Raw genomic sequence first — 24,501 nt, forward strand, 5'->3', positions numbered from 1 at the left:
CTCTTGGGCAGAGATGCAAAAATAAGGAAATAGCAGACCGTGTGTGTGTGTGTGTGTGTGTGTGTGTGTGTGTGTGTGTGTGTGTGTGTGTGTGTGTGTGTGTGTGTGTGTGTGTGTGTGTGTGTGTGTGTGTGTGTGCGTGCACCAGAGGGCTGAGAAGCCAGGCTCGGGCAGATGGTCCACAAAGGTGTTACCACACAGTGAGTGGGCACTGCGATTGATGCATTGCAACATCCAAGAAGGTGGAACATTTGGCTGCTGACCCGCAGTCAGAACTCATCGGCCCTGCCTTCTCCTTATTTAGCTGCTGCGAGAGAGCCGACGGGTGATTTGGTCGGAATAAACACACACACAGACACACACACACACACACACACACACACACACACACACACTCAGAACGCAGCACTTTCCCACCCTCAAGGGAGCCTGCACGGGCTTACGCGCTGGAAACTTCTCCATGGTCTCTGCAAGGAGGTCACATTGGTGGTGGTGGTGGTGGTGGTGCAGGCAGGGTGGATGAGTGCACAAAGCCATACGGACCAGAGACGGCACACTCGAACTTAGGGTTACTGTGTTACACTTGGATGGAGAAGATCTGACCTTGAGCTTATTCTGAGGGGAGGGTTGTTAGGGAAGCTGCTCCACATGACTTTGATTTCTGCAAGTAACATGTATCCATTCATCTTATTTTGTCTGTTTAAAATGGTTTACTAGGAACACTGGAGACTAAAGGGAGAAACTGGAGGCCGAAAAAGAAGTTGTACAGAAGCTTTAAGTCATTCTAGAGAAAATGGTCTTCTGAAATGACCTTTTATCAATAGAGCACAAGCATTACAAAATCAATTAAAATGGCAACACGCATCCAAGAATCAAACTTCAATCTGTGCTTTCTCAGGAATAATTGATGGAAAAGTGAGTATTTATCTTTGTGGAAGTTTAACATCTCTTCCTCCTCCAGTCAACTGGATGAAATCCTTTTTTTTCTTTTTTTTATATAAATTATATTTAATAACTCTCCTGTTGGAATTATGTATATAAGTTATCGTTCCTTTATAAATGTGTGTCCCCAAAGAATGACTAAGATAAGGAAACTGCAAGAGTTCAAAGACGAAATATTCTCTTTAATTACAAACATTATTAGTTATGCACATGGCGAGATTTTTATTTCAGACCCAAAAGCGTTCTTACATCAGTGGAAACATGGAAAATTCATGAGTGAGTACGCTAACCGAAGGCAACATTATGGCGGTGGATATTAAACATGATAATTGCTATTTGTCTCTGAGTGCAGTTAAATCATTAGGTCTCCAGTAGAAATAATGCACCTCTCAGTTTGCTGTTTTAATTTCCCCTTCACATGTTTTATCACCAATAGCATTGGACAAACAAATGTGCACTAATTGCATGATAGCAGGTGTTTTTAAATCACTTTTTGTTACAAAGTTTCAATTCTAACCAAAAAAAAGATATTTTGGGATCAATTTTTACCTGTAGATTTCTAGCTCTCTGTTTCAAATGCATATCGTTAAAAGCTTTGTTCAAATTTCCTCCTAAATACATCATATTAGCAACATTGTAACCAGTTAATGGTGTTCTTGTTAATAACCTCAGTTCATAAATATGCCACATCACATCAGCGGAGGCATGATAATGATTGGTTTGATGGGAACTAGCACACAGTGCCACCCTATGGATGCATCTGGCACATCGATATTTTGTGCTCAATATTTACCAGTTTGTTCTATCTGAGGAAGAAGCTTTGATACTGAGGAAGACTAGTATAACTTCAAAAAATGTTTTTTGCAAACATTAACAATAGTTTTTATTCTAAAGTGAGTTACTGTTTATGGAAAGGTGACATGTAAAACAGCTGGCAGAGTATTGGCTTTTGTAGCCAGTGCCTTTTGCTGCTGAAAAATGAGGTTATAGGTTAGATAAAGGAGGATATCTTATTCTAGGATTCTATTTTCATTGCCTAATAATAAAGAGGTTATTCATGCAATTTTAAAGGAATATTTTAGCCTCAAAATGATAATCATCATTTCAGTTAGTCTGCTTATGTTACCCTGAATTCTTGGAGAAAAGCGTGTTGTTCTCACATGCCTCCACGATTAACGTAGAATCCAAAAAGATGCCTAACTGCAAAAACACCAAAACAGGTAACACAGGGAAAGTCATTGATATAGAAATGATCCATTTGAGGGTGTTACAGTATTTTAGACTTGTGGACTTAATGGAAGAACAGTTGAAGTGTTAAACACTGAATTGAACCCTAGAACACCATTGCCGGGTGGTTTTCACTCGAGCAAATACATATATGTGATTTTCATTATGCTGCGTTTATCTGAGTTTCAAGGGTCTCTGGGAAGCTTCAGCACTGTCTTTAAAATCTTTGATGGCACTGGTGTTTTCCTAATCCAAAACACACTTTTTCCTACAGGGACAGCAATAGTGATAGAAGGTAAAGCAGGTGTTTGGTGGATTTTACCCAGGGAAAGTGTTATTTGTCTTCACCAGGAATGGGTGGACCTAAAAACAAGTTTCCATCTTCATTCATTTTTTTTGTTTGTTTATTTAATTTTCCATGATTTTGGAGCATTTTATATGGTCCACTAATGATGTTTTTCTCCAATCTTTTTAGACATGACACAGTTTAAAATAAAAGAACAAATTTGTCATGTATAGTCTTGTTTTGATATATTTTGAATTTAAGTGATAGTGTTCTAGGGTTAAGAAAGAAAATCATATATCAGTATGAGTCCAACACAGATCTGTAAAGCCTCATCCCTCTCTGCATTCGACTCCACACTGAGTCAGTCATCATCCACCACCATCACATTCCCGTTCAGCTCATACTCCAGAGTGCCCCAGTCAAAGATGTTGCCCTTGGGGACCTTGTGCCCGTAGTGCCAGGCCTGGATCATGCTCCTGGAGAGCATAAAGTCCCACATATTCACATCAGTTATCTCCCCTACAAAGCTCTGAACGGCCTCCAAACCTCCAAGATGTTTGTCCTGGTCCTGCCCCAGGAGAACGGTGCCTTGTGGACGGATGGTGTGCCCTGGTTTGTAGACCTGGTAGGTGCTCCGTTTCCCTTCCACCCAGAATGCGGCAAGGCCCGTGCGAGACTCCCAGGTCAGGCAGAGGCTGGTGCGGAAGGTGGTGAGGGGCGGCAGGTGGAAGAAGGTGCCGTCACCGCTCATATAAAAGGAGATGCGCCCGTCCCTCTCACGCCACACGTTGAGCTCATCATAGTCGGCTGTTCGGTAGGCGAACAGGATGATCTGACGTTCTTCTGGCAGCTCAGTGGCCACACGCATGCAGAGAGTAAAGGCCCTCAGCCCCATCTCTTTCTGCGGAATCAGGGCCACAAAGCTGAAGTCTGTCTCGTAAGGGAACACCAAGACTTTGTCGGTCAGACCCACTGGAGCAACACAAACAGGGAAGAAAGACTTAATGAGACACTAGACCAACGTAGGGTATATATTTGAAGGTGAAGTGAAATGATCTCGAATGAATTCTAAATTCATACCTTGGGTGGCTGAGGAGAGTGTCAGAGACCATCCAAAGACACCGAGTACAACCACAGCAAACCTCACAGTGGTGACACTCTTCAAACACACACAAGACATCCATTATCCACTGAGGATATCCCAAAATGAAGCCATCTCTGAACACACAAGTCACACCAGAGACCAAATTATGTGAGAAATTACAAGAGGAAACAGCTTCTCTTACCATTTTGATGTTGCGTTGTTGTTCCTCGATGTTGCCAACTCAGCCCCACTTGCCAGTGCCCCGTGCCCAGTCCTCTTCCCTCCTAGCACAGGCCGTGACGTCAGCTCTTCAACGGACGCTCTGACAATAGGCCTGGTGTGTGAGGGCTGGATGACACTGTCCTTTTTACATGTGACTGATGCAAACACATACCATTTCACCTGTGTGTGTCTGTGAGTGTCTGTGAGTGTGTGTGTGTGTGTGTGTGTGTGTGTGTGTGTGTGTGTGTGTGTGTGTGTGTGTGTGTGTGTGTGTGTGTGTGTGTGTGTGTGTGTGTGTGTGTGTGTGTGTGTCCATATCACACAGGGGACATCCAGAGTGTTCACATCAGGGAAAACAATCTTTCAGAAGTCAGCTGTGGCAGATTTCTCCAGTTTTTGCAGTTGTTGTTTTGTATGGAAATCTTTTATGGTCAGTTCACCCAAATTTAAAAAAAAATTACAAACTAAAAATATTTTTTTAACTGTTAGTGATATCTAACCATGCAGATACTGTATCTTTACTTTGATGTGCTGGTGATTTGAGATCTGTCTCTGAGATGATTGCCGATAGAAATGAACATAAATACATTTTGTCGATGCTACTCAAAGATTTGGAAAATAACATTTGAAAAACAGACACAACACTTTTCACTGGAACTACTTTCTACTGAAGGAATAGTTGCTGAAGACAGAGTTCTTAACTATTTAACAGCCATTAGGAACAATGAAACTTATTGTCAATATTGACCCTTTAAATAGGCAAACGTGCTTCATTTCATTAGCTTGTTAGGCTTTTAATGAGTGCATTTGTTTAATCCAATGTCATATCACAGAACAACACGTTTCTAACAGTGGATAGATCTGGAATATCAGCCTGGCTCTGATACAGCGGTCAAGTCTGCTTTCTTGAAGATCTGACAATCACAACTTGTGTTTTAAAAACATATGATAACTTAAAGAGGTATCAAGAAGCTAAAAATCCTATTTAAAAAAAACACTCACTGGAACATTTTTGTAACAAAAGACTCAAAAAATACAAGCAGGGCAAAAAACAAATAAGCATCGCCAAATTAGCATTTATTCAATTTCTCATGTAACGGATTGTACTGCAAAGGTGTTTTTGTCGTTCATCTGGAATATTATTCAAATGCTGGAAACCACTTGACTCCTATTCTCGGATTTCTAATGAGCAGCAGCACAGACGTCATCATACTTGGTATCTCTTTAATGATGATCTCAGTGTCACAAAAACAAACAAAATCCAAGTTCACGGTTTAATGGGGACAAATGAAAACTGAACTAGGCATTTATGTTATCAACATATCTACATTTAATACAGTTTCTCAAGCTCTAGGATTTCTCAAGAAAAAGAATATGAACCCTATTTGGTCAAGAAATAAAATCTGAGATACACAAGCAAATTATTTACACGGCCTGCACCCCGACAAGAACCACCAACAGGCCAAATTCACCACAGACACACGTTCGGCTGAAAAACCTGTAAACTACAGAGAATGCCAGTGAATCAGCACCCGAAAACTTGGACTGAGGTATGGACGAGATAAGATGGTCGAAACTCTTCCAGCATTTCTAACACGGAGGAAGTTGGTACAATGATGCTAGCGAAACCTCAAATCCCTGCAACAAGACACAACTCAAACTTAGTTTCACACTGATGATTGGTTTGCAGAAGCTGTTGCGACCGTTTTCTTCAGAACTGTGACGTTGCTGGGAGGAGGTGCATAATTAACAGCAAAAAGAGAACGACGACAATCATCCTATCGTCTCAGCAAAGGAAAAGAAACTTCACCTCATGCTTGATGTGAGCGTCCACTATCATTCCAGGCAATCGGCACAAGCCAACACAACCAGCAAGCACATTTTTTTTAGTTTCTATGAACAACACAGAACATTATCCAAAGCAGGTTTTTTTTTTTTTTGCATCAACCCGAACAGGTGATGTCATCTATCAATATTCAAACACTTTCAATTAATATCCAGCAATGTGTTTTTTTGTAATTTCCATTATTTCCTGCATCCACTTCAAGGCTTCTTTACATGAAAACCTTGTATTGTCCTGATAAAAAACACTGTTGAATTACTGTAGGTCAAGCCTAAACCTAAAGAGCACATTAGCCATACATTCAACTCATTTAAATTGTCTGTAATAGGGTTTGATTGATATGCTAAGACGAAGAAAAAAAGCTTACAGTATGGTGACATGGTGGGTATGTTTCGAACGCCACCTGGAGGTGGAGAAAAGACTTTAATTCTCTGACTATTTTTCTATTATCATCATGTAAAACTCGCATATAAACTAGTCCCCCTCGTTGAGAACAGGTTTTTGGCATTTTAGGCACCACTTCAGCAAATGTACATTATGAAGTGGGTAAACGCTCCAAATGAAAAAGTGACCAAGAAATACTGGAGTAAATGCCAAATAAAAGGCCAATGTCTTGTGTGTGATTTATTCAACCACCATATATATGCTGTGTGTATATATATGTATATATTTATATATTTATGTTTTTTTTGTTTTAATATTGGTGGTTTCTGTGAAACACTGGAGTGCAATGCTGATGCTTTCCAAGGATTGTGGCACTCAGAGAAAGAGAGTAGGGAGGGAGCAAGAGAGACCTGAGAACGCGGCCCCTTATTTTGAGTAAAGAAGAGAGTCAGGCTTGAGAGACTAGATACAGCGTGACAGAAAGGTAGTAAGAGAGAAAGTGTAGAAAGAGCAGGATGAAGGGAGTTTTAAAGGGAGCAGCAGGCCATGAACACCAAGCCTCACAAGGTAGGAGCGGGGGAGGTTTACAGCAAAGATAAAATGTGGGGGAGGAAGAGGCAGACCGAGATACATGGCTCCCATTTGGTAGTCCATTCATAGTGTGGCTTTTCCCACTTGTGTAAAGTACATATCCAGGCAAGGGGTGATCTGTTCTCTATAGTCTTGTGTCTTCCAGGCTTTGTGTGGAGTATTGGGGTATGATGGAGAGAAGGGAGCTGGGGTTGATGTGGAGGTGGGAGGGGTTCCCCTTCAGTAGTCCTCCACCCAGCCGTTCTCCTGGATAAAGGCATCGATCACCTCTTTCATGGCCAGGTTTGGGATTAGCTGGTCCTGGGTCAGGGGACTCCTGGTGACCGGGTCAAAATGACCCACTCGCTGCAAAGAGAGCAAATGAAATACTAGTGTTAGCATCTGTGGTTAAATATTAAACATAATAAACGCAAATAAAACAATTATATTCGTGTACAACCACACCCGCAATACAATGTTGTACTTATGTTTACCCTTCACAAGTTACAAGCTTGTAAATAAAGATATCGGCTCACAGAATTACGGAAGCCAGTAATGGCTTTGAAGATTTGCATCATACCACTAAACTGAAATATTTTACTTTGAAAACCACCCGTCTGAGATTGCAGTATGTGGTCTGAATTCTGCTCTTTGAACATTGCAAACATCAATTTCAAGTAGACACACACAACACAAAATAGAGTCGGTGGCTGCTTACCGTAGATGCGAGACCTGTTGTGGCTCAATATTGGTCCATATATAAGGCGCACCGGATTATAAGGCGAAATTTGAAGGTTTTTAGATGCACCTTATAGTGCGGAAAATACGGTACTTGATTTATACTTGATCTATATTGTATTTAGTTACAATATAATACATCCTCATTATATCTTTGACTAAAATCCATAGATTCATTTAAGATTGTTTTCAAAGTAAGATACTTGAGTGAGTACATACTTGACTGATGTCAACATTCAAGTATTCAGTTTTTAAAAATGAGGCATTCAGTTGACTCAAAACTTTACGGACAATTTTTGTTTCCTTAAAAGACGTTTGTTAAATAGATAAACCTAAATAAAGACAGTCTAAATGCAGTTCATATAAACCTCTTTGAGCAAACGCAGAGTTTAAATCGTAGCAGATCTTTGCTGCAAGCTTTCTGCCAAGACTTATGTGACACACCACAGTATTTCCTCTTGATCCCAGGGCTACTCAAGCTGATTGTTTAAATGGTTGTGAATCTTTGAGTCTCATGTGTTCGTGTTAGAACTAATTACTAAATCGGTGGTCATACAAAAATGGGTTTTCATGCTGTATGCAGCCGACTATGTTTTTTACCTGTAGGTGCTCTTCGATGTCCTTGCGATCATAGGTTATTCCACTGGGTGTGATGCAGGGCTCCCTCATTAGCTCAAAACTGATCTTCCCACACAGGTAATCAGGAATCTCCCGTTTCTGAACAAAGGACACAAGTCATGTTGATATAATGCACAGAGATAAAGGGATACAATATCAGAATTCCTGATAACACTTTGATTTGAAATAGCTCAAATCTTGTCTTTTCCTGGTCATAGTTTAATGGCAAACTGCTGCTTGGCAATGCTATTGTCTATTCAACGTCAATTCAATTCAATTTTATTTATAATGCCAAATGATAACAAAACTTATCTCAAGACACTTTACATATAGAGTAGGTAAAGACTACACTGTATGACAGCAACAAGTCGCATAGTTATTATACAGTATTAATCCAGCAATCTTGTGCACTCAGTGGCGACAAAAACTTGAATGTCTACTAATATCCTCATCTCATGAAATTGATATTTATGGCCTTTACATGTTCTTCACTTTAGTCAACAACTATCAATAGCAAGGATAACAAAACACTAGAAGCCCTGGCAAACAAATAGTTTATAGCAGCTTAGGCTGAAAACAGGACATAACTGTCTATAGGTTAATTTTTCAAGTATTAATGGAAAGCATCATTGTATATACAACACCGGAATGATGCAGAAAAATCTGAAATGAGCCGTCATAACTGCACTCAAATCTGAAGACTCTATTTCTCTTGTTGCTATGTGAACGATCAAAGAAGATGGTGTGAAGTAGGAGCGTACTGTTAGCAAAGATGCATTCATCGGGGTGAAAGTGATCAGTATGTGCATGTGTGTGTGTGTGTGTGTGTGTGTGTGTGTGTGTGTGTGTGTGTGTGTGTGTGTGTGTGTGTGTGTGTGTGTGTGTGTGTGTGTGTGTGTGTGTGTGTGTGTGTGTGTGTGTGTGTGTGAGAGAGAGATCCCTGACATGGATGATGTGACCTATCCAGGATGTTTCCATCCTTTATGCCCAGTGCATGCTGAAATAAACTCCAGTCCTCTTTTAATAGCAATAACTAGGTATGGGAAATTACTGAATGAATGAATGAATGAATGAGTGCATTATGAAACTCACTTTTCTTTTCTCATCCACTTGAGAGAAGAGCTCATCCATGTCCATTAGATACTTGTCCTAAGTAGGTCACATTTCCATATTAGCAGACATACTCATGAATATTCAGTCAGAATATATAATCACTATTTGTTCATTAACAGCATGACAACTGACTAATGCCAAGAGATATATAAAACGTACATGTTTTGATTCAATCTTGGCAGCATCGCCTCCATTTTGATTGTCGTCCTGTTTCTCTTTGTATTCTTCAAGTTCTCTGCATGGATACAAAGTTATAAGCTCCACTTAGAACAAAAGAATAATGATACATCCATGACAGACTCAATCAAGTGATTTTCAAACTTCATCAAGAGATTGTTACCGCACAAATAAGCCGATGGGTCACCCCAAACTCTCACCTTTCTTTCTCAGCCAATATGAGTTTAGTCAGATAGGCATGTAACTCATTCTCCTGGTTGATGCGCTTCTCCTCGATGCTATTCCAACGTTTCTTCTTTGCAATGCGCAAGGCACTGGGGATGTCGTCTCCAAAATTCAGCCTCTGTTCTTTTGCCAGGTTATAAGCTGGAGAAAAACATCATGACAGCAACAATGGTTTATCAGTAAAGTGTTTCCTACAGATTTCTTTCCTTCTCATATTCCTTGTTCCACAGACAAATTACCAGCATTTGACCGTAGAATATTATAATTCCAGTGACAGAAACCCTGACATATACTCTAAGAAATCCCTGCAAACATATGCTGTGCCTCAGAGTAGAAGAACTGATATAAGAGCCACTAGAGTTTACAAAGAAAGACACATGTGTGGACTTAAATACAAATGAGGAATGTGTTAACATTGTGCAATTTATGAGTAAGCTCCTTTTACAAACTACCGCAGAAACATCCTGTAGAAGTTTGCTCTGACCTTTCTGCAGGTTGCCGATGGCCTCGTCATAGTTCTCCAGCTCCAGGTGACACTGGCCCAAGAAGAAGTGGGCCTTGACCGATTGGCTGTCCAGCTCCAGCGCATGCTTACAATCTGCCAGAGCCTTGTCATGCTGCTGCAGCTTCACATGACAGAGAGCCCTGTTGGTGTAGTACACTGCCACTGATGGATTACGGTTCTGGGAGACAGGACAAACCAGGAAATATACATGTGCTGTGACAACATAGCAATGTTGAGGCTTAACAAAGAAAATTAATATATTCTATTTATCTAATAAGGAAAAATTGTAATGTTTTAACGTGTTTTAGATGCCATTCCACCATTGCTATTATTTATTTTACAGTGATTGTTACTCACAATAGCTTTACTGTAACATGTAGCAGCCTCCTGGTACTTGCGGCAGAGGAACAGCCGGTTCCCCTGCTCCTTTAGCTCCTGCGCGGTGGAACTCTTCTCCGGGCTGCCGGCCATCTTCTCCACCGGCTCCGCGGGGCCCGCCTCGCCCTGCTTCCCTATCCTGTTCCCCGTCTCTTCGGCTGGCACAACTGACAGGTCCCAAGAATGCCCTGTCCTTCCTGAATCTCACACACTAGATCAGAGACATACAGTACATGTAAAAGGTAAAGTCAACAATCACAGCGTGCATTTCACTGCAACACACCTGCAATGCGCGTCTTGGGGCGACTTAGGTGCAGTCCTCGATGTCACCAAAAAAAAGGCATTCGTTTATTTCGCTGACTGTACAGACATCTGAGAAATGTAGCAATTAACTATTCATGTGACGGGCATCAGTGGTGACTAAATGAGAAAATGACTATACACTCACCGTTAGTTCAAGGCAATCAACTGTAACGTTACACCACTGCTACACAATAGAAGTTAATGGTTGTTAAAGTTAAATTATTATTAATGTTTGGCTCAGTAACATTTGAGATACAACTGCTGTTGTGGCAGCAGCAAGCATAGAGACAGTGACCATGTCGTTAAATTAAACATCAAACAAGAGAGCGGCGTTTAGCTTTGATGTTAGCGTGTTAGCTAAGCTAGCATGTTGTCGATTTACGTTACATCGTTTGTCTTGTAACTGAATAGTTTTGCCCACTCGCCTTTATATCTGCAGTGGCTAAAGGGATGTGCAGCTGATTGGGCTATATGTTTTGTGTTCCTGAAAAAGCCGTCTTGACGTTTATCTCACATTTACCTGAACGCCGCTAAGCAGACATGAGCTAATGCTAGGTTAGCTTCTCTGCTACACAGCCTGTTATTTCTATTTTGCCACTTCGATGTTTGTGTTTGTGTCTGAGCTCCACGGTTTCCACTCCTCACCTTTTAGAAGGAATCTCACATCCAGGTGAAACAGATTGTATATGATTTGATATCTTGGTCGAGATTTTTCTCCCCATACGAGCTGTCATGACAGGTTGTTGTTATGCTGACGTCATGCGCTCAAGCTACGTCTACGGAAGCCGAAAAGACGTTTTTGTTCCTCCTTTTTTCTCGTTCATCTGATAGAATAAAATAGACCCAAATACACGCCCAAAAACTAGAATAATGTTTCTTTCCGAGGAAATGAGTGAATGCTCTATTTAGAACATGTTAAATAAAAATAAAACAATGCAAGCTAAAGGAACAAAAACCCAATATGAGCCGAAGAAGAATAGGTAGAAACAAAAGCTTATTCAATTTTACCCCTTTTCCACTACTTTGTAATATTAATCATAATGAATACCTTCATATTATACAATAGGATATCTTTAACATATTGTCACAATTTGCTACGTAGGTATATATTCACACCAAAATAAAGAAAATATAAATATTTACATATGTATATATCCATCATAGAAAATAAATAAATGTGAATGAAGTCAGCATAAAGTGAATGTCAGTGTCACTGATTGGATATTAAATCTGTTTGATTTAATAATGATGTCCCCATGTGAATAAACTGTAACAGTGAATGAATATACTGCCTGCTCTAACAGAACGGGAGCGCCACAACAAACAGTATTCGCCAGCAGATGGAGCTCTATAATCAAAGTTATAATCTAAACATCAAAACTGACACAAGTGCAAAATTAGATAGATAGATAGATAGATAGATAGATAGATAGATAGATAGATAGATAGATAGATAGATAGATAGATAGATAGATAGATAGATAGATATACAGACAATAAGCATCATTATAATAAAATAAACTAAAAAGTAGGAATCATATTAAGATGAATGTAGCCCACCTACAGTTAACTGTGATTTACTGAAATTGCGAATTCTGTTAAGTAAGGTTAATGAAAGCAGCATGTGCAAAATATTGGAAATATCTTGCGATTCTATGTCACACTTTTTTTGCCTGTAATCTCTAACTCTAACTTTGTAGGAGGCATGTTCAGAAAAAACGGTCAGATTATGATCAAGAATTTAGTATATATTATGAGGGCCATCCCACCCACAGAGAGATTCAACCACACACACACAGATCCATAGATGACCTTTATAGGCCTTCATAAAGAGAAGAACATTCAAGTTTAGCCATGAAGGAATTAGCGAGGCTGTGACTGTGGAGCGGGGTCACTTTCATCCCATCCCGTTGGGCCTCTGGGACGGCTCTGCACAGAGATCAGTGTGTGAAGATTAAGGCACATCCCCTGTGCAAACACACTGATAAATGTGTGAAGGGGGCCGTTGAGCCGCAGACCCACCAGCGCTGTGTGTCCCCAGCTGTGTTTACCTATCTCCGCCAGTCTGGTTCCCTGATCCCCCAGAACACCCACCTACCCAGCCAGCCCCCAGTCCCATCTCTGTAAAATGGGGTTTTAGACCAGCTCCGACGAGGACAGACACACTGATACTGAGTGTAACTGGTTGTAGTCAATAGCATTGTATTTGTGACTTAATTCTGAGTGAAATGTGACCCAAACAAAAAATGTTAATTTAGTCAAATATTATCATCCGAAGACCAATTTGAGCATTAAATGTATTTGCATGTTTGCTATTATCGACAACAGTGCACAATAATACCTTCTGTCACTGAAGTTTACCCCTTCCTGCTCTGTCCCAAACCCATAGACATTTGTTCAGATTCTGTCTCTTGTTACAAAATATATGCTTGCAAAAAATATTTTCTGGGCTCAAATTTCCCATCATACATTGAGAAACAATTAAAATCCCCTACTAGTTTGTTTATGCACAAGAAAAACATCACATGGGGGGGGGGGGTCATATTGGTTTGACTGACACTAAATCCATGATTGATGTTGCATTAGACGTGTTATTAAATAATATCTACATCATTTCTATTATTGATATGAGTAAAACTTGATTTTGCTTAGTATGTGTCTGAATCATTTTTACATTACCCTGCTTCTCTTGCTCAGAGTTCATGTAATTATTTCTGAGGTATCATACCCTATTTACTCTTCTTTTAAAATCATGTTTCTAAGAGAAAAAAAGCATTAAAATCTGACTTATATAATGTCAGTGCATTTGTCCGCTATATTTAACATCCTCTTGTGTGAACAAACCACCGTAGCAGAAGCTGGACATAATTGGAAGGATTAGTTGACTGTTTGCAAAGGATTACAAACAGAATAGAAACTCCACATCGTGATGCGTCTCATGAATGCAGTTTGAAGTACATTTAAACTGCCTCACCCTCACTCACCAGCTCTCTGCCCACTGTTCAATATACCAACCGTCATCTTCCTCCATCCCCCAATCAAACCAAATGCTGCCCGCTGCACCAGCTGGCTGAGCTTCCAGTCACCTTGGCAACAAGACCAGGAAGTTGCCCAGCTCCTCTGGCAAAGCTGAAAAGCAGCCACTTCCTGATTGATTCTGGTCTTTCTTTCTGCCTATGTAGTCGTTTTCCCATTTGGCAGTGGTCTCCGCTTTTCAGTGCCAAAGCGTCTGAAAAGAGAAAAAGAGTGAACACACTCTCCTTAGCGTTAAAGGAAACCTCAGGTTCAAATGTGTAAAACAAAAGCATTATTTATCCACAATGATGGCTCTTTGTTTGGTGGGTTTGCTCCTTTTGGGAAGGGGAAAGGCTCATAGACTTAATGCAGTTTGTTCAAGTGTGTCTGAATGCACCATGTACACAAAAGTAAAATAATAGCTCCACTGTCTTAACTGAAAGAAGATGGAAATGCAGGAAACTATTGTTTCAATTTATGTCTCAACTGAATAAACAGCTTTCTTTCATGTAATGAAAGGAAGGTCTCCGGTGCATTTTGATTACTGGAGTCAGACGTGTGCTTATATTGTCACGCTGTCAGTATAAATCATTTACATCATTGTTTAAGCTATTAGTAAAAAATAGCTCTTCTATACCCATTTCACACTGTATTTAACCATCACACTGTGGCACCACAGATCATTCAGACACTCAAATGCACACACACATGCCCAGCTGCCAATCACAATTTCCCTCTTTGCAGTCACTTACTCAGCCCTATTATCTACTATTGTGCCAGAACACAGACACAAACTAAAACTTGAATGACCATCAAGCATATCAAAACTGCTCTGTTTACTTAATAAAAATAAAAATCACTGACTCTAAAATAAATTCCAAAAAGTGCACAGGAAGTATACTTGTTGACAGCAATATGTGACTTATAATCACTTTAGTCCGTTAAGGGTTGGAATGTATTTGGTAATCATTTATAGTGAACAACTAACTGTGTAAATGTGCCTTTACGTGTGCATTCCTTAACGCTGAAGCACTGGGCGCTAAAAGCTGACTCCTTGGGTTAAGAGTTAAATGAGGGAAATCCTGATGCCCAAAGCCAAGTAAGAGAAAGGCCAGAGATACCCAAGGGTCAGAGGTCATCCACACACCTCTGCAGCCCTGATTAAGCTTCCTGACAAAGGGAGGGGGTGGAATAACTCATCTTAGTCAGACACATACACATAAACAGGGAGCCAACAAAATGTGGATTGTTAAGGAGAGTTGAATCTCCGATGCTCCCACTTCATATTGCAAAGTAAAAAGGTCAAGATTTAAAGATGCAAATAAACAACATCCTGTGCAAAGAATGTTTTTAGGAGATATTATGAGCAGCACCATCTTAAATTGCACATGTGCATTAAGCAACTTTATGCAGTTGATAGGTTTTCTTTCTCTCAGACTTGATGCAAATGATCTTCAGCGTCTTTCTCAAACGTCTGTTGGTTTGAGAACTTAAGTAAACTGAAATCAAAGAGTTTGTTTTTGAAACTTGCAGTGTTAGTCTAAAAATCTTTTACACCTTGGGGGGTTAACAGCATGATGGCTGAGACACCCCCACTTCCCAAAACACACGCACACCATGGATTGATGTGTGACGGCTGGGGGTGGAGGCGACTGCTGCGTAGCTTGTATAAGTGGCGGGGGAGACATTTTACAAAAGAGTTTTTGGAGGGAAATCAAAACTCTTGAGCCTTGGCAACTCAAGGATGCAGAGGGAAATTGATCCTCCCCTCCCCTCCTTCACAGCTGCATTTATATAAAAGTTAACCATTAATATAACTGACAACTACCTCCAGATGGAAACAATATTTGTTCACTGATTGTTATTGATTGCCGTGTGCAAAAGACAAGATTGAGGTTTTTTTTTTAATTATAATTAGCTTTGTTGTAGTTGTATCTCATCACATTATCAATTCAAAAGCAATTGTTCTGACCTCATGCAATTCACTAGTGATGACTAATCAGTGTGTTTTTCACATAGAAAATCAATGGGGATCTTAACAGGGGTGAATACAATCAGCAGGGGCACCAAGAAGTAAGTTAAGGCTACTTTCCCTCCCTGCATGTCCATGTCCCATCCCCCTGTCCTCACTGCTACTCCCCCTGTAACTATTCCAATGTCCCCTCAGGTCGAGCTCCCCAGGGTCACCAAACCCCACCCTGCCCTAACCCCCAGCCCCCAACACAATCCAAAAGAGCTAAAGCAGACATAATGAGCTATGGGCTAATTGTGTGTGTGTGTGTGTGTGTGTGTGTGTGTGTGTGTGTGTGTGTGTGTGTGTGTGTGTGTGTGTGTGTGTGTGTGTGTGTGTGTGTGTGTGTGTGTGTGTGTGTGTGTGTGTGTGTGTGTGTGTGTGTGTGTGTGTGTGTGTGTGTGTGTGTGTGTGTGTGCAGGCTAGCCAGACAGAGGTTTGTTCTGGGGGTGGTGCTTGTGTGTGATCGTGCACAGCCTTTCAGGGCGGATCAGGAATAGGTGAAGTCAGCGCCTAGCCTGGCACATTATTATCTTTTAATGTAAACGAAAAGACACTTTACTCTCCAAAAGCACTTCATCCGTCTGCAGTTTAGGCTTTTCTATTGTACTTTGTTTCTTTGTCAACATGGAATGTTTAGTATTTTTTTCTGTAAAATTAAATAGTTAAAACTCAATAAAACAACAGTATATATGTTAAAAAAGTAAAGTAAAGGTGAGTGATATATTCAGTTATATTTGACTCACATTCCACATGAAAAGTCTCACACACACAATTATGAAACCATACAGTTATTTACATACAGAGTCATATGTCTACATACAGCAGGTAGACTACAGACCTACAGAGATAGGACTATTAACATGTTTGTTCAAAAATAATGTTTTTCACTTAGAATTTAGGCAGTTATTCAACCCAAACCACAAATGATCGCCGCAATCAGTTTGTCAATTTTTCAAATGTTCAACTTTGGTGAACTTTGACCGTCAAATTTGATCCATTGACCAATGGCAAACCGTCTTGATGGTTTTGATCTTTGAGGGAACACATTCAGAGAGAACTGACAGTTAGCAAGCTAGCTAGCTCGGAAAGCTTTCCCCCTTCTTTAATTACTGTTTTTACTGAATGAAGAGACGTGCTATCCTGAGAAGAGTTTAAATGTTGGGTTTGAATGCAGGTACCTGTATTATTGTCAGCAACAACTAGTAACAAGCACTTTGGGGGCTCGTTAGCTCTGACAGCTATTTTCCCCCATCTTTATAGAATGAAATGACATAGACAATCCGGAGAGCAAAATGCTACTGGGAGTATACTGCCCAGTGCCAAGAAAAAAGGAAGACGCTTGGAGAATGACCGTCCAGAACTTATATCCCTGGCTAGAATGCTAGCCATTAGCTCACTAGCTCCAGTAGTTCACCAGCTAGCTCAGCTCACTCAGTCGATTGGAGTGCTTATTTAACAGCAACTCTTTTTCAATGATTGTGTTTTGGGAAATGCTTTTGTGTGCGTCACGTGATGAACGTGGAGGTGGCAATAGCCCTTGCAATGACAACACCATGATCGCTTAACAGCACATTGCACTGTTTTTGTTCGTTTGTTTTTTTAGCAAAAACTAGACTACTACACTTTCTCATTTAATTTTTGTGGCCACCAAATAGTGTATATATTTTACACTTTACACTTTCTACACACAATTTCACACGCATATAAAATGTTGCTGTGTTATTAGGGCTGTGTTTTTGGAAACAGTCTAAGCAACTGTGCTGGTTTGGTCTAATATAAACACTGTCTATGATCAGCACAGAGGATTTTCCTGTGTCTGAATGCTGAAAGTCATAAGATTAATGTGAGATATGTTTAGTTTGTCCCTGATCATCTTCTTGTTCAATACATGATTAATATTAAATATGAACATATTTTCTTGAACCGTTTTAGTACAAATTCTTTCCCTTTTAGTTCCTCATTAGATGAAGACTGTATAGACGTTATGGCGTTGGGGTCTATCTAAAGTTTTGTCTATCTCTATCGCCTGAATAGAAGAAAAACTTGTCCCTTTACTCTTCCCCCAACAATCCAGCTATTTGTTGTCATGTAAAGTTGCTGAAAGCAGCTTGTCTTGATCCTAGAAGTGTGTAGTCGGCAGATCCCAAATTGGACGGTAATCAGATCAGTGTGAGGAGTTTGACAAATGACCAATGACAAGCACTGGACCCTGGAGGATGGGAGGGGCTGCCAGGGGTCAAGGCTGGGGGTCAGAGGTTGGCTTTTCAAAACCGCTCAATCGAAGGGCCATTAAATCCTATCTTTGTGTGATTTTTCCATGAGGAACGGTGGTTCCATCAGATGCCCCTGATCTGGGCACTATACGCCCAGTAAAAACTCCATGTCCTGGAATGGTCAATGTTGAAGGAGTGACCACGCTGCCATGCCTTGACTACTGGATCATATGCAATCAGTGGAATAGTTTTCCTCTCCTTGATTGATGCATACAGCTCAAAATAGAGTAATACCAATTGTTTGAGGCAACTTTGAGGAAAGGAAACAATGTTTCTTAATTACAATTTTAGAAAAAGACTAATAAGAATATCATCCATTTGGCAGTACAACCCACGTCAACATCGAGATGAATTTAGTTCTTGCACGGATTCCCATCGAAGCTATTTCTAATCGTAGAACTTCCTCCCCCCTCAGAATTAAATTCAACTATTCTCTTATAATTTCGTGAAAGTGCCTGCAATGAAGCTCTGTATCAGTAATATGAATGAGAAAGGCTTTGTGATCCTGATTTTTTGGTAACTCCTCAATGTGTGTTATCTCATGTGTAAAGTATGTCGTCTCTGGGGCGTCCTGTCTCTAGCTTTGTTTTCCTACGCCTGCCGTCCAAATTTCCATCACAAACATCTCACCCTGAGTGACCCTTTGCTTTCTGTCTGTGGAGAGGCCCTGATTATCCTGCATACATGTGCAGATAGACCTAAAATCCTTAAGTTGGGGCTGTGTATGAATCCAGGTTTTCGTGTGTGTGTGTGTGTGTGTGTGTGTGTGTGTGTGTGTGTGTGTGTGTGTGTGTGTGTGTGTGTGTGTGTGTGTGTGTGTGTGTGTGTGTGTGTGTGTGTGTGTGTGTGTGTGTGTGTGTGTGTGTGTGTGTGTGTGTGTGTGTGTGTGTGTGTGTGTGTGTGTGTGTGAGTGAGTGTGTGTGTGTGTGTGTGTGTGTGTGTGTAGAGAGAGGAAAAGTATGTGTGAGTGCAGGCAGTCATGCATATGTGTGCATGATTGTGTCAGGCAATTCAGGACAATCCTCCATGCTCTAGTTATTCAGCAAGTTTCCTTTTTCGATCTCCCCTTTGCTTTCTCACTCGTCTGCTTCTCCGCAGGACGACACAGTTCACTGCAGAAAGAAACCGCATCTATTGAAGAGTGACTCCGTCAGACTACAGACTCCGTTTTGTCTCCTTTTTTCTCCTCTCTCTTCTATCAGCTTCCTCCGTTCATCAGTGGTGGGTCAGATCAAGAAAATAAAGCCAAATAACCACATGGAGCTGGGAGGTAAATATTTACCACCTCTGGAATGCTTTTCAGACTTCTTAATATCCTCAAAACAGCAAAACGGGAGCTAATGGCAACAAAAATGAAGTCTTGTTTAAAATGGAAGTGATTAAACCACAAAATATTGCTTAATGTTAATTAAATCCGATGTGCGAAATAAAAACACACTTCATTAACACGAAAACTGTAAAACAATAAAGTCAATAAAACTGAAAGACTTCTCTTTCGGCATTCATCCCACCTGTTGTATACATTCAAATACACCTGTTATCATGAGAACATCCAGCCTTGCACAGCAGTTTACCCCAAGGGATAGGTGATGTGATACCCCTGAAGTAAGAGGTGTGTGTGCTTGTATGTGTATGTGCCAGAGAAGTTGGGGGTTGGGATTTACTTAATGATGGAGACAGGGAGACAGCAAATTTTGGCGGTCCCCTCAAGGGTTTCCCCCCCCAACAATGGCTACCTCATTTGCAACAGATGTATACATTTTTGAAAGACAGGTTCCATTGATGAGCTGGAGGACACTGAGGTCCAGGTGCTGAAAGAGCAAAGGGGAGGGCAGTTTGTGTGCGATGGCATTTTAAAAAGGAAAAAAAAGGGTGATCAAGGGGCTTAGGGACGAGCTGCAGGTCATCAAGGAGTCTGAATAGATTCGATGAAAGATGGTGGAAGATAAAAGATGCTGTGGCTTGAGAGTTGTTGCACAAATATGGCTCTATTCAGAGATTTTAATTATCATCCAGAGGCTGAAATGAGAAGGTTGTTGGATTATTGCTAAGGCGGTAGGAATTATGACTGAATTATTTGTTATCCTAGTACATTTACAGTTATTTAAAGCCTTAAAGGTCCCATATTGTTAAAAGTGAGATTTTCATTTTCTTTTCTTTTTTTTAAAGCAAGTCTAAGTGTTTTATAAATAATGTGAAAGTATCAAAATGCTCAATCCACAGAGAAATGCACACAGCCCGTATTCAGAAACTGTTTCTTTAAACGAGCCATTAAGACTTCTGTACGGTTGCGATGTCACAACTCTACTATATGTAGGTAGAAAGTGCTGCAGTTTTAACAACACAGTCTTTCCCCCGGCTGCAGCAACGGTGCAGACCCGTAAACGTTGACCAATCAGAGCAGACTGGGCTTTTTCAGGAGGAGGCTTAAAGAAACAGAAGCTAAAATTGAACGTTTCAGACAAATGGTGACTACAGACAGACAGTGTGAGAAAAATAATGTGTTTTTTTAACATAAAATCATGCAAACATGTTCTAGTAAAAACCCAAAATACAAGTCTGAACATGAAACTGAGCATGATATTTACAGTTTAATCCTGTCATTTTTACCATCACATTGTCTTACTCTTGTTTTTCATCCTTTGATGTTTGCATTTTATCCATCACGCTGTCACATTATATTACTGTTAAGCACTTTGTAAAATAGGCAAACTAGATTAATAACAAGTAAACAGCAATTGTAGTAAAACATTTAGCCTCAGATCATTATTTTCTATGGTTTCAGGCAAAGCTCAGCTCCATCTTTGGTTACAAACTTCACAGCATCCAGCTTTGAAACCATAACACATTATTAACTTTATCACTCGAAACTTAATACGTTCAGACGACGTCAAGTGTAATTCTGACCATCGGCCAGATTTCCAGCCTCCACAGGAACAGCTGAAATTCAGCACCTGTTAAGCTCAGTATTATTGCTATGATATGATGTGAAATGTGATAGGTAAAACTGTAATGTTATCAGTCTCATTACTCTGCTGAGTGAGCAGGGAGGGCGGAAGGTTTTTAGGATGAACAGGGAGTTTTTTGTGCATGGGGAGATAGCCGAGGGGGTCATAGTATTGGCATGTGTCTATTGTCTGAGAAGGCCATTGTATAGGGGGGGTTTAAAGTTTAAAGTCTGAATGTGTGTCTGAGTCTGAGTGTGTGTTTGTGTGTGTGTGTGTGTGTGTGTGTGTGTGTGTGTGTGTGTGTGTGTGTGTGTGTGTGTGTGTGTGTGTGTGTGTGTGTGTGTGTGTGTGTGTGTGTGTGTGCGCGTGCGCGTGCGCGTGCGTGTGTGTTTGTGTGCGTGTGCGTGCGTAGGCAGGCTAATTATATTCTGCACAGCCAAGGATGACCTAGCCCGGCCAAACTTAATTCACAGAGCAGGATGCATTGCAGAGGAGGAGGAGGAGGGGGAGATGATTGAGTGCAGTCAGCCAACAAAAGAAAAAAAAAACTGTTTTCTAGTTTGTTTTCTAGTTTGTAGCATTTGACAAGTTTTTCTGATGTGTGTCTTCTAAAATGTGACGTACAGTTTGAATTTTTGATACATTCTATTATGATGGCAATTTGTAATTTTGAGGATTTATCGGTTTGTTTGTTTGTTTGTTTGTTTGTTTGTCAATAATGAGTAAGTCACGTATGGCTGTTGTGTGATATATACAAGGAAAAGTTGACAGATCGATACCACTCTCATATCTGTTCTAATGTATTTGATATGGTGCTGGCTGGTTGGCTTAGCTTAGCATAAGGCCTGGCTGCTAGTTGCAGCTTTATATTTACCATCCAAATTTGAGAGTGGTATCGAAAATTTGCCAAAATGTCAAACTATTCCTAAAAATGTCTAAATATTTAAATAGCCATTTCTTTTCTTAAAGGCTGTTTTAAACAAGTGATCCATTAAACCGCAAAGATGTTGAACAGTTTTCACACATATTGATCTCAGTAGCAAATGACGGTGTTGCAGTATAACTCATTTTCAGAATGACTTAAAGTCACAGTGATTGAAGAAAATGTGTTTTTCTGTGTAACTGATGTTGACAACTGGCACAGATGTGGACACTGAGTGCGTATTAAAATCATATCAAAAGTTTATAAAAACTTTGTGCCCCTTTGATTATCAGAGGTATGAATAGTCTATCGCAATGCGTCTTGCCCGCCAAAATTATGCATCTGCCATGACCGCCAAAATATATCCCCTTTGTATTCAATCCCATTGTATCCAAATAAGGGTATTCAATTGTGGATGTGGTCAAGAGCGACAACATCTGTCTTTCCTGTGGACATATGTAAAATACTCTACCTATTGTCAATTTTGGAGGGATCCTGCTTCTTGTTAAGTTTCCCTCCAAATTGATTCAGCCAATTAAAAGGAGTTTCGGGGGTTGGAGCGCAACAAATAAGACAGACAGCGGTGAACCTCTGTCTGACCCCCAGCTGGGCTCCAACAACATTGCCTATTAAACTCACCAGGCCTGAGGGATCACTATATAGCACCACTGGGCTGCTGATAACAATACTCTAATCTGTATTTCAAATAGTGTTATTGGGAGATGCTCTGTTAATTGCAGCTAATGAGTGTCATAAATGTGAAGTGAAAGGGGCTGGAGGTGCCCTCCTCTAAAGGCCAACGACTAAAGTGGGGTTCCCTCCAAAAACAAGACAGAACAAACCACTCACGAGCCTGACTTTGCAGATAAATGTCAGGCAAACATGGCAAGCTCACCCACACAGAGCCACGCTCAGATGAGGGAATGCAGCATCTAAAAAGGAGCACGACACATGCTTGCTTTAATCTGACTGCAATCAAAAGCTGCGGTGCAGAGTGCAGACGCTTTGTTGTCTAAATTTATCCTCAAACCTCACGTACCGCAGGAAGCTTCCTGTGCATTCTGCGGTGGCTGCAATGTGTTTTCATTTGCCTTTTTTATTTTTCCGAGTCTGCTGCTCATAATAAAGGGCTGACTATCAAGAGTGAAATCCTCTTGAGTTAGCTCTGGAAACCCTGTGTGACGAACCACTTAAAAAAGAGTCAAGCCTGTTTGCCCTCCAGCTAAAGTATTCCCTTGTGTGCTTTAGAACAGTGAGGAATGTGAAAATCAACACAAGGGACATCTAGGTGCTGGCTGCAGTATTGACTGTGTGAAGTCAGTTCAATGACAATCATTATCTGCTTAGACTAAGATAAGGGACTGGATCTAAACTATTTGGCTGTGATGATCATAAACAGTGAAATGATTACTTTCACAACCCTACCATTACATTAAATCATGTTGTAAGAAATAAATAATAAGCCCAATGTTTGACACAAATGAACAAAGAGAGCAACAAAGGTCTGAAGGTAAATTAAACATCTGCAGATGTGCAGTATGTAAAAGTGCACTGGCAGAGATATTGCAGTGAAGGGTATCGGCATCTTCTGGTCCTGCTCTCTTAATCAATTTTAGGGGAGGGATTAGTTCCATTGAGGATCATGTAAACAGCATAATAGCACTCAATTATTGTACAAGCAAAAATCCTGCATTTAAAATCGTACTTCAGTACAGAAGTATTAACAGCTAAATGTACTTAAACACTAAAAGATCATACAGAAAACCAGCCCCTGTAAGTGTTTCACTGTGTATTATAATAATAGACCATTAATACTGATGTATTACTGCAATTCTTTGGAAAAGTAGCAGAGAAGAGGTATCGAGTAGCATAAAGTGGTAATAATAAAAGTACTTTTTTTACCAAGGTACAGTACTTGAGTAAATATACTTAAGTTCCATTTCTGCAGAGAAAGGGGATTGGTAATTAGGTTTTGTTGAATAAAATATATTTTTAACACAATGCATAATGCACAAATACTATGTCTGAAGTGACAAAAATATATATATTATAGAAAAAAATGGATAAAAAAACATTAGACAACCTTAAAACTGTCAAAAAAAAAAAGAAAAGTCAAGAGTGACAGAGAAAGTCCTGGATTTTAGACACCTGCAGGCTCTTCCCTCCATTTCACTAATGAAAAGTCCCCAGGGCAGCTGTGACCTCTGACCCCAGGCTCTATAATTAGGTTATATTTGGAGCTGCTGAATGCAAAAAGTGGATTGCCAATGCATGGAGCTTATAAAGAAAGATTTAAACGAGCATCTTCAAAGAGCTTATAAAAGATGAATTTGTCACAATGAGACACAAACACAGCTGACAATGATGAATGAGATTCTAAAAAGAACAATAAAAGTAAAACAAGACCACGTGTGTAAGAATGTGAGTCGTAAGAGAGTTGTTAGAGAGATTACTGTGTAAACTTAGACTTGATCCCAACAATTGGATTTGTGTCATTCTGAATCTGAACAAATCAGGAGAAAATCAATCTGAAAAGAATGACTCCCTGAGAAGTTTTGTTGTGAAAAAGTTATGCAAGATCCCGATGGAGAAGATTAAAGCACAGGAGGGCCATATGAGAGTATTGAGACAGTGGAGCTAAGTGATCTATTACATTTACAAAAGCATTTAGAGAGCGTTCTCAGGGTGTCTCTGCAAGTTTCCAGCTGCGTTTG

At 40.2% G+C, this 24,501-nt stretch overlaps 2 protein-coding genes across 2 annotated transcripts; both read right to left on the reverse strand.

The window, feature by feature from the left end:
- Positions 1-1,208: 1,208 nt before the first annotated feature.
- On the reverse strand, positions 1,209-3,787 carry LOC310961332 (C-reactive protein-like). The gene is made up of 3 exons (XM_083933362.1): positions 3,742-3,787; positions 3,536-3,614; positions 1,209-3,427 (listed from the first exon to the last, which is right to left on the reverse strand). Exons 1-3 carry the CDS (start codon positions 3,742-3,744, stop codon positions 2,817-2,819), a joined length of 693 nt encoding a protein of 230 aa, XP_083789488.1. The 5' UTR covers positions 3,745-3,787; the 3' UTR covers positions 1,209-2,816.
- An 841-nt stretch (positions 3,788-4,628) lies between these two features.
- Positions 4,629-11,376, reverse strand: stub1 (STIP1 homology and U-Box containing protein 1). The gene is made up of 8 exons (XM_083933250.1): positions 11,261-11,376; positions 10,292-10,523; positions 9,914-10,112; positions 9,405-9,570; positions 9,187-9,262; positions 9,007-9,063; positions 7,897-8,013; positions 4,629-6,924 (listed from the first exon to the last, which is right to left on the reverse strand). The coding sequence occupies exons 2-8, from the start codon at positions 10,403-10,405 to the stop codon at positions 6,799-6,801; spliced, it is 855 nt and encodes a 284-aa protein (XP_083789376.1). The 5' UTR covers positions 10,406-10,523; positions 11,261-11,376; the 3' UTR covers positions 4,629-6,798.
- Between the last annotated feature and the right edge of the window lie 13,125 nt (positions 11,377-24,501).

Source organism: Echiichthys vipera, assembly GCF_963691815.1.
Source record: "Echiichthys vipera genome assembly, chromosome: 18".
NCBI classification, from domain to species: Eukaryota; Metazoa; Chordata; class Actinopteri; order Perciformes; family Trachinidae; genus Echiichthys; species Echiichthys vipera.